We start from the raw sequence: 11,470 nt of genomic DNA, 5'->3' as shown, positions 1-11,470 counted from the left end.
ATAAATTATATATCTAATCTAACTGTTTGTTTGTCTGTAAACTTAATAATAATATTACATTATTTAATATTTCTTAAAAAAATTATTTTTTTATATTTGAAAAGTCCAATTGGCCGAATAACATTATGAGTTATACATTAAGATAACTCTCATTTTTTATTAACATTCAACAAATTAGTATTAACTTTATGGAATTTGAATCTTCTCATTTTCCTACATTTTTGACAAGACGTGAGACGAGACCACGCGTGATCGATAAAAAACAAATTATTAAAATCAGACATAACAATTTAATTAGTATAATGATTAAACGTGTTAAATTTTGATTTAAAAAATAATCGTTCCGATTTAAATGAAATTAATATCACATCTCATTGTTAGACAGGTGTGGTTGAATATCTCGGCATTATTAAAAAATTATTAGTAGTATCATAATTATTTTTTTATTTTATTAGTAGTAATTAGTATTTTTATTATTATAACACCTACCCTAAACGGCTAAACCTAAAGAAACAACTTCCACTTTTGCTATTTAACAATCCCAAAACCCAAAGACACACATAATATTAACAATACCTATCCATATCCTTCTCCTTCTCCTTCTTCTTCTGCAACTAATAAGCAAGCATTTCAAAACCTGCAAAAGTCCCAAATGCCTTTACTTCTCTTACCTCCATAGATAAAGCTCTCAAGCCTCAAAACCAAAACCCACGAGGATCAAACTTTTCTCTAATTTCAAGCCAAGAAGGGATATGCAGCCTTGTAGCAGAGAAATGCAAGGAATAAACTCATTATTAAACTCATCTTCTCCAATCCCTCTTCAAGACCTTCAAAATCAGCAGATCCAAAACCCCCATTTCGATCCTTCTTCTGCTTCTAATGATGATTTTCTTGAACAAATGCTTTCTACTATCCCTTCTTGTTCTTGGGCTGACCTCAAGTCCCCTTGGGACCTTAACCCTGCAACTAACCTCATGCCTATTACTAACTCAACCACTGCCGCTGTAAAACCTAGAGACTTATCTGACGAAACACCGCCGTCTATACCGGAAAATGTTGGCTTCCATAACAACTTTGATGAGTCTGCGCTTTTGGCTTCTAAGCTTAGACAACACCAGATCAGCGGCGGTGAAGGAGGAGAACCTTTGTCTGCGGCAGCGGCTGCTGCTGCTAAGTTGATGTTACAACAGCAATTATTGATGGCGGCTAGAGGAGGAGCAGGTTTGTCACAAAACGACATCATTGATGGCTCATCCTTCAAGTCTCCTACACAGGTAAGTTTCAAGTTTCTCTCTTCATTTTCTTCACGTCGCAAAGACGACGTCGTTGTTCCCTTCATTTCTTGTTCTTATTTGCTAGGGAGGAGATGGGTCAGCGCAAGCACTGTACAATGGATTTGGTAGCGGATCTATGCATGGATCGGGTCAACAACGAAACCAGTCTCAACAACAATTCCATCACGCTCCGATGCAGCCACAGAACTTTAGTACGCCGGCGGTGAACCAATCTCAGGCGAGTGGGTCGACCGGCGGTGCACAGGCGCAGCCAAGACAAAGAGTTAGGGCAAGAAGAGGTCAAGCCACTGACCCACACAGCATAGCTGAAAGAGTACGCTTCTTATTAATTATCATAATTTTTTTTTTTGGCCGTTTGTCAATTTATTATTTGTTTGTTCGTTTTCCCGCTTGTCCGTTTTATTTTCTCTTACGTTTTCTAGGCAAACAAACAGAACTTTTCAGTGGGTTCCATACTGATTCCTTACATCATTGTAATCATTATTATTTTCTGATGGACAGTTACGAAGGGAGAGAATTGCAGAGAGAATGAAAGCTCTGCAAGAACTGGTTCCTAATGCCAACAAGGTAATATTAATTTCTGTTTTTTTATTAAAAATTTGCACTTCTCCGTCGCCATCTCCGATTGAGGAAAATCGGAATATTGGGTGACTGCTGGTCCGAGTCGGAGTCCATCAGTTAGCATTCAATTGCAAGTGCAATTTTGTAAATTTTTTAAGAAGCTTATTTTCGGATATAATTGGAAGCGTGTACACGTGTCGACAGGGGAATGGTAGTGTAGGTGGGTAGATGAATGTTGAGTAAGGTTAGCATTTCCACTGCTTGGTTAGCATATCGAATGTATATTTTCCGTGCGTACTAGCAAAAAAAAAAAAATGCTGTAAAAGCTAATAAGTTAGTAGAGAACCGTACTCCTATAAGCTCCGCAATCCTTGCCGGATATATCGGAATATTTAAGTAATTTTTATAAAAATACTAATTAGTTTTAATTAGTCAAGTAATCTACTTAAATAATTAATACTAATAGTGAATAATTAAGAAATTTGATTGTGGAATGACAGACAGACAAGGCTTCAATGCTAGATGAGATCATCGACTATGTCAAATTCCTCCAGCTTCAAGTCAAGGTATTTTTCTTTTTTCTTTTTTTTTTTTTTTCCAACCCTTTCTTTTTCTTTTTATTATCTTGAATCTAAATAACAAGAAAAATAATTTTAAAATGTCGTTTGGTTGACATTGTTTGTTTAATTAAAGAGATGCCTTTGTTTTTTTTTTTTAAATGGTTCTGCATGGCCTTATTGTTACTTTAATTAATTATGAAATTAATATAATAATTAAGAACAAACGATAAACAGGTTCTGAGCATGAGCAGATTGGGCGGTGCAGCTGCTGTTGCTCCTCTTGTTGCTGATATCTCCTCTGAGGTGATCTTTTCTTTTATTTTCTTTTTTCTAAACCATTTTCAGCTTTAACCATTAAAATTGATTTAAGAGGATTTATTATTTGCATATTTTATTTATTGTGTTTGAATATTAATTATTTAGGATTTATGATATTATTAGCATTAAATGAAATATCTGGTTGAAGGAAAATAAATTAGAAAAGACATGTGAGACATTCCATAAGAAAAAAAAAACAGAGAAGGAAAGGGCATACATGTGAATAACGTAAGCAGAAAACCAAAAGACCAAAACCTTGTCTTCGTGTTTGTGAAAACGACACCTATCCACTCTCTCTCTCTCTCTCTCCCTCAAAGTCTAAATCGTACTCCCTAAAAATCCCCTCTCTAATCACCATAAAACGACAAGCCTAAAGCAGCACGCGTGCCCACTTTTCCAGATTCCTCTTTCATTTACAATCATGTTATTTATTTATTTATTTATTTTAATTCTTATTTTATAGGGAGGTGGCGACTGTATTCAAGCCACCGCTAATGGTGGGTCCCTTCCTCGCTCCTCTAACGCCGGTAGCCAAACGCCTAACGACAGTTTAACCGGCGCCGAACATCAAGTCGCCAAACTCATGGAAGAAGACATGGGTTCCGCTATGCAATATTTACAAGGCAAAGGTCTCTGTCTTATGCCTATATCTCTCGCCACAGCCATTTCCACTGCCACTTGCCACAACCGTAGCAACAACTCCATCATCAACACCGCTAATAACAACAGCGCTAATAATCTTAACACCAACAATCGCCACCACCATCATTTACTGCATTCCAACGGCGATGGTCCTTCCTCTCCTAGTATGTCTGTGTTGACTGTCCAGTCAGCTACCATGGGAAATGCAGGTGGTGACGGTTCTGTTAAAGATGCTGCCTCCGTTTCGAAGCCGTGATAACGCTGTTAATGTTAAAGTTAACGGACTTGTCTCTTTTGGGTTTTTTTTAGTAAAGGAAAATAAGAAAAAGAGGGAAAGCGTGACGTGTAGGATTCAACGGCCGTTTCAAAGTCTACAAAAATGAGGAGTCCCAGTTAGTGTTTCACACGACGCCGTATTTCTGTAGACTTGGGTTAAGGCTAAGCTAACAACTTCGAACCACACCACCAAAAAGCAACAACAAGAAGAGAACAAACAAGATCGACCAAATCCCAAGGACAATAACTTTCGTTTTCTTCTGTTTTTCCTAATTTTATTATAATAATTATTTTTTTATGGTTTAGGTCATGTTATAATTATTTATTTATCTTTTAATTATTTTAAAATTTCAACTTGGGTCAGTTTATGATTTTAATTAGTATTAAAGTATTATTAGAATCTTATTAACTTTAATAATTACGAAATTATTATGGTCTGAAAAGGAGTGGCAGCTTTAAATTTATATTTTTTTTAGTACTTTGTTTTATTGGGTTTTGTTTTTCTTGTCTGAAGTTTATTGCTTAGACTTTGGGTTATAAAATTACAAAATTATAATTAAAAATAATAATCAGACATGTGAATTAGATTTCAAGTCAACGGCTTATCTCTTTTTTTATTTATTATTTTTTTATCTTTTGATTAAAATAATGGGTGGAAACTTACCGTATTTTCTTTTCAATTATCCATTTTAACTATTATTTATTCACCATAGTGATTTAGGAAAAAAGGATTTCAAAGGGTTCAATCAATACCATGCAAATCATATTTAAAGAAATTATTGGTTTGATCCAGAAAGGTGAACACGTTCTATTTAGTAATTAGAATCACTCTAGTTTGAGGATTTTATTTGAATATTATTTATATTTTGAGCATAACGAGATGTAAATATAAAAAATCGAGATGTCAATATAAAAAATGAGTAATTCGATGGAATTAAGAACGCATATGAATTTTTTATCAATGAAAATTACAAAGTTTATAATAACGACCGACCTTTTTATGGTATTTTTATAAATCCCAACCAATGTCATAAAAATGATAGAAGAATAGGTAATGGAAGTTGTTTTTGTTTTTGTCAAAACAAATAAAAATGCAAAAATAATTGAAAAGGAGTCTTTCACTAAAGCAAGTGGGGATTGACTAAAGACCAATTCAAGTAGCCAAGTGGTTTGTTATGAGAGTGTGAGTCATTCTAATCCTCTCCACCTGAAACACTACTTTGACTAATTACATTTCAATCAAACACTCCATTCCATCACTCGCTAATTAAAATCACAGTAGTACTAATTACATTTTTTACTCTAGTAAAATAATTTAATATTTTTTTTTTAAAAAATTCACAATTATTATCTATTAGTATTATTATAAAATTGAAGTTGCGTTTTGTGAGAGTATGTATAGTTACGCTTTCTCTTGTCGGACGCAAAAGAGGAATGCATTTTCCTCCTTTTGTTTTAATTAATTTAATTGGTTTAATAATAAAAAGAAATGTTTAAATTTATTTAGATAAACAAAATTTAATGTTATGTAAAGAAACATCAATTTTTTTAATATATTATGTAAATTCCACATTCGAACAAAAGACTAATGAAGGAGTGGGCAGCGACTAAGGGACCAATTGACATGCTTACGTCACCCTTCGTCTTTTCTGCGTGTGAAATGAAGTATGTGATGCGGGAATTTTTGAATTTAGGTGTGGGTAATTCAGTTTTGCCCGTCAAACAAGTTGATCTTTATAAAGTTAATTAGAACCGTAATTAACCATTTAATCTTCAATTTTTGTATCAAAATTATTACCGCATCAATACTATTTGATAAAATTACTTATTTAATGGCGAAAATAATAAATTTTGAACAGAAAACTGAATAATAATAGAATTAAAACCTTAATGACAACTCATTTTCTTCGCCAAATAGCAAATATATCATAGTAATTTTAATTAAAACTCGGGAATTTATTATTAATTATCTTAATAATAATCTCCTTTTTTGATTCACCGCGAGATTCAACAGACTGAAGTAATACTGGATTACACAACAGATATCTCGAGGATTCGAATTTGAGATCTTACACTTCTCATATAAATGAGAAAATCACTCACACTCAGACCACACCTGATTAGCTTGATAATAATTTCCTTAACGAAGAAAAACTGCAAGTAAATTATAACCATCAATTTTCTTGGTCTTTTTTTAAAATAATGTCAGAGTATGCAGAGACTGATAGAGATCCAAGCCTAAGCCTGAAACAATGAATTGGAACCGAAAATGAAGTGATTATGAAATGATAGTCTCAGCCAGCAGAACTCACAGTTAACAAATATAATCACTAGGCATTGACATACACAGGCACATGGGAATATCAAGATACCTGTAACCCACTACTTATTGTCAAATGCAACTCTCACCCTCATATTATTATATTCTTACAGGAATGTTAAACAATAGTTTCCCCCATACAAATAGGAGCAGTCAAAGCTATTGTTCTGTAACGAATTAAACAAACTGTTAGTTTAGTTCAGACTACAGAGACAGTTTGCAGACACTTAAACTACATTATCACTGCTAAAAAATAACAATTTTTAATGTATTCTTTCATTCTGCGCTCCTTTTTTTATCATGTATTATTATGAAAAGTGCAACTTCCTTGCGTATTTTTTTTTATAAAGAGGAGGTTTTCAGGACTCTGAACCTGTAATCTTCAAGTCACAAAGGAGCGATGTTGGCTCGCCCTTCCTCGTCATGAATTTCATAACTGCTTCAGCTTCAATGAAGCGATATGCAATTTTGCATATGGCTTAGCAACGTGTGCAATCACTATGCGTTATGCACAACAGATCCTAATCACAGATAACTGAACAAAGTTAAAATAGCATCATCCACGTACTTGCAAGAATTAACAAAGAGCGTGTCTCGTCTGCATATCATTTATAACCATTCAATGAAAAATATTCACTCCTATCAGTAATCCCAACTTTGTTAACCAACATCAAGGTTCAAACTCACTGAAATTGCCAGGAACTAAGATAACCTTTATTTGTGCAGGTGTATGTTTTAAACAAGCATGTTGCAAACTTAAAATAGAGATTATATGAACATTAATCATCTGAGTTAGCAGAAAAAGATAAGAGTGAAAGCCAAAACTTCTATAATTTAAACTTTAAAGACAACTAGGGATAGCAATTTGCCGGCATTGTGATCATCTAATTCCTAATGAGATACGAATGCAGCCATTGTGATCATCTAATTCCTAATGAGATACGAATGCAGCCACCGCTAAAATTGGGCTCCGCTATTAGCCATAGGAACCCTGTTACCCATGAACAGTACATTAGCTAGAGGCTTTATGTACTACAAACTGGAAGAGCAAAACCCTCAACCCTATCACACAACATAAACATATTTCACGCTGTTGTTACCCCAGGCATCAGCAGCAGCAGCAGTTTCTCAACGCCATCTGAAACCTGCAGCTCCTTGTCATAACCCAGGCATCGCTCATATGGTATGGAAGCATCATTACAAACAAGTGCATGTGATCTTAGCAACATCCAATAATAAGCAATTTCCTCAAAAAAAGAAAAGATCCAACAAGTAAACTTCTTGTCTAACCGTAAAACAAAAGTTCTCTCCCCATGACATGCAGCAAGCAATAGAGTTAAAGCCTGCAACTTTCATTTTGTTAAATTCATTAACATAAAACATTTCATTAACTTTTAAATGCTCTGAATTTGGTAGTAGTAGTACACACAACGGATTTTAATAGCCTCCCATTACAGTTCATTGCGATTAATCACTGGCTTCCAACAAAGCAGAGATACAAACTTCAAATCATTATTGTAACAACATCCATCTCACTGTCTATCTATTTCAGCACATCAGTTAAATTTGCCAGGGTAAGCTTTAAAAATAACTTCATCTAGAGACATGAATTTTCTACAAGCAAAAACACTAATTCATACAACAGTATGCAACATTTCATCTCTTTGCAACTAATTTTATGAGTTCTTGATTTGTTTTCTAGTGCATCTTCGTCTGTTAAAATGTAGAACACTTGAAAACAGAACATGACAGACGATTGAACAAGCCAATAATTAGAGCGATCGGCAATTTGATCAAATCTAAAACCAGATTAATTCAACATCATCACTTTATGTCAAACATAGTCGCACTTATTCACTATCATACCCTGTTCCCTTTAGTGGCATCTATTTGAGCAATTTTATAAATAGTCTTCAATAGTATCCATTTAAAAAAAAAAAAAAAAAGGAAGATTGGAATCCAAATACATCTGACAGAACTGTACAACAATAACCAAGGAAAAGAAGCCAGTTCTTACAAATTTCTCACAGTCGTATGTTTCGTTTAGAAACAAAATGGTATGGATACCTTAATCACTACTAGGAAGATAAATTATGGCAGATTATTTGATACAAAGTCAATATAGAACCCAGAGAAAAAAAAAAAAAAAAGAAAGCAAACAAGCATTTCCAAAACAATAATGTCTGGCTAATACTTTCTTAACCTTCAGAACACAATCCCATTAACAAATATAAAAAAGCAGACTAATATTTCTAATCCTTTAGTTCCAAATTTCCTGCCAATAAGCATCTAAAAAATTATTTGAAAAACCCCGATCATAAACTATCACCTCAATTAATCTGAAAAACAAGAAGAATCATCTCATGACAAAAGGCTAACAATCAAGTATCATAAAGAAAATATGTTATCCTCGATAAAACAATATTTACACAAGATGCAACAATCCATATCAATTAAACAAGTTTGAATTCAGAAGGAGAATGAAGTATTTTAACAAAGAACAAGCGCACAACTTAGATTTCCCAACCTCTCCATCCTTGAACTAGTTATTCCTTCATTTTATTTTAGTGGTGGTAATAATATATGCTTCTTCACTTAAAATGTTACCACTGATATCAGCTGAACAAATAGTCTTAACAATGTTTAAATCCAATAATAAATAAATAAATAAAAGAAAACCATATGAAATCATAAAAGCATCAAATATATTAAGTAAATTAATTTCAAATGTGCATGAACATAAGGAAGAGGGACAAGATCAACATAGCATTTGTGTGCTCACATGAGTTAAATTATAGCCAAATAAAGATTAATGGTAACAACACAAAAACTGGAATAGATATAAAATGCTACTTATTTCTTTCCATTACCACTATGTATAACAATAGACATTCTAACACCACATAAAAATGAAAAAGTATGGAAAGCGTATGCACTTAAGCATCCTTAAGTGCAACTACATAACAAAAAAAAAAAAAAAAAAAAAGGAAAAAAACAAAAAGAAAGAAAAACAGGAACAGAAAGGTTAAATATTAGCTGGAGGTGGGTTTGAATGTGTAAGACTGTGGAAGAGACAATGGACCTCTTCTTGCATCTTTATCATCCAATAGCCTCTGCGTCCTTTTATTCTTACAATACTGCCTATCGAAATGCTTCACCTGTAATTCAAAATTTAATATTTCAAAAAATAAAAAACCAGTAAAAATGAAAATGGGAAAGCATAGTCTTGTTAATTTACCCAAGAAGCGCGACAATTCTTCTCAAATTCTTTCCTAGAGCTTTTACATTCAATTGGGTAGAGAAGTCCAACAGAACCTATCTCAGAAGGTTTCTTGCCCGATTCCTTCTCCAAGCAAGCGTAGAAAGCATCACGAGCCTGATTCAAACACACAAAATTTTTCAAGATTTGATCTTTATCGAAAACCCTCCTTGAAAAAATGAAACCGAGGAAGAAAACTAAAAGAATAGAGAGAGTACTTTGTAGCAAGCAAGTCTGGAATTATAGAGTACATCGGTGTGGATTTGATCAGAGTTTCTTGGCGCATAGGCTTCCACCGCCATGGCTTTCGAGTTCTCGCAATCCTGTACGCAGTAATCAAATAGGTATGGCCTTGATTTGATTTCTTCTTTGCTCAGTTCGCTTCTGGAATAACATGCATATGGGCTAGGGCCCGTTCTTGGGCCCAAAATAATAGTAAATGTATCCTTTAAAAAAAAATATATATATATATATATATATATATAACTAAGTATAAATTCATTATTTTTCAAAAATACTTTTCCTCTCAATTTTGACAAATTTCTCTCGTATTTATAATCCATAATTATAAATTTTATGTAATAGAAAGGTACAATTAATTCCATGAACCATATACATATGAACCTTTCTTTTAAGTGAGGTTAATTATATTTATACTGCTTTTGAGCAATATTATATATGTTCTAATAACTGTTATAATTGATTAATTGTTTTTATAGTAGTTTAAAAAAATATAAATTTTCAATGAAAATGGTTATTTAATTACTTATTAAGGTTAGTATTTAGTGAGATTTTAGTATCTGTTGTTAAAGTTTAAAATGATCATTAAATGTATAATTATTTTTTACTTTTTATATATTACGTTAAAATTAGATAATTTTTAATTTTTAAAGATGAATATATTATCTTTATTATTATATTATATATAAATAAGAAATATTGATTAAAATTTAAATAGTTATAAATAAAATGATAAAGAATATTAATAAGCGAAGCACGCAATGTACAAAACATGAAAAAGGTGTCTATAACTTTCCCGGTAAAACCTACCCCCAATCTATAGTAGCTAGACGTGGAAGTAAAATTAGTCATTGTCCATTCATTGATTTTTCCGTTACAAAATGAGCCACTTCAAATAGGTTCATTATTTCGATCTAGAATATAATTAATCCAACACAACGAACATGAGAACTTAGTAGTTTATCGGGTAAATTGATAAGTTGGGCGTTCTCGGCCCACCAAGCAATATTAGTAATTTCTTGGTCAAATGATTAATTAGCTATAATTTTCTCTTACAATAGAATTTAAAGATTTTTAATCCTTCCAATAGTATCATGTATTTTTTTATGCTTAAATGAGAATATTCAGATGATCTCAAATTTTCAACTTATAAAAATATCAGTTCACTCTCGTTAATCTAATCTCCTATTGATTTCTTAAAGTATTTTTAATGATAAATAAAAAGAGTATGGTAAATAATTAAAATATTAAGATAGTGGATGGAGCATGTTGAGGTGGGGCAGTGGCAGTAACAGTTTCATTGAATTAGACAAGGAAAGGGAGGCCTAAGGAGGTTGGTTGTTTTGGCATCATTTATGGCAATGTCAGTAGAATTACAGAAAGGACGTAATTGTACAAAGGACCCATCGGGCCCAATCTAATAATGGCTGGGCATCCTCTGCCCAACTTGTCTCCTAGCATAACGGAAGTCACAACTTGGCCCATTTTTAAAATCATATAAGGGAAAAATATAAAATAAGATCTTGAATTATATTTAAATTAATATATGAAATTTTTTATTTTAAAAAATTAATTATAAGTTACTTAAATTATAATGCTAGTAACATTTTAATTTTTCTGTCTAAAACAGCTCCACGAGCCAAATTAACACTTGTACGCTTTATAAGCGATGTCCAAAAAAATAGATGTACGCACCATAACACTTGAAGAACCACACCACAAATATAAAAGTCAATGGGGGATAATCTTATTATAATTTCTATAAACACATTTATTTTAATTCATTGATCACTGTAGTGTAATTTTCAATTATCGATAATTATAATTGGTCGTTTACAATCAAGCATCTACCGTTGCTCGTCATTAGTACTAGTAACCGACAATTATCACAATTTATTATTTTTATGTGGTTTTTCTTATATTTAATTATAAATTTTTAAATTACTAGAATAAATTAAATCATAATTTTTAATATTTTTTAACTAATTTTTAATATTAT

General features: G+C 32.3%; 2 protein-coding genes across 2 annotated transcripts; one reads left to right on the top strand and one right to left on the bottom strand.

Annotated features, from left to right (window-relative positions):
- The first annotated feature begins 595 nt into the window (after positions 1-595).
- Positions 596-3,782, top strand: LRL3 (LJRHL1-like 3). The gene is made up of 6 exons (XM_089725115.1): positions 596-1,274; positions 1,360-1,608; positions 1,797-1,862; positions 2,357-2,422; positions 2,651-2,719; positions 3,198-3,782. The coding sequence occupies exons 1-6, from the start codon at positions 753-755 to the stop codon at positions 3,630-3,632; spliced, it is 1,407 nt and encodes a 468-aa protein (XP_089581241.1). The 5' UTR covers positions 596-752; the 3' UTR covers positions 3,633-3,782.
- Positions 3,783-8,808: 5,026 nt separating this feature from the next.
- On the bottom strand, positions 8,809-9,607 carry LOC105633498 (Cytochrome c oxidase, subunit Vib family protein). Its single transcript, XM_012216093.4, has 3 exons — positions 9,450-9,607; positions 9,211-9,348; positions 8,809-9,130 (listed from the first exon to the last, which is right to left on the bottom strand). Exons 1-3 carry the CDS (start codon positions 9,531-9,533, stop codon positions 9,005-9,007), a joined length of 348 nt encoding a protein of 115 aa, XP_012071483.1. The 5' UTR covers positions 9,534-9,607; the 3' UTR covers positions 8,809-9,004.
- Positions 9,608-11,470: the final 1,863 nt, after the last annotated feature.

Source organism: Jatropha curcas, chromosome 8 (genome assembly GCF_041381405.1).
Source record: "Jatropha curcas cultivar XTBG-Jc1 chromosome 8, XTBG_Jcur_1.0, whole genome shotgun sequence".
Classification (NCBI taxonomy): Eukaryota; Viridiplantae; Streptophyta; class Magnoliopsida; order Malpighiales; family Euphorbiaceae; genus Jatropha; species Jatropha curcas.
The sequence above is the reverse complement of the archived record's forward strand: the minus strand, read 5'-3'. Positions and strand labels throughout refer to the sequence as shown.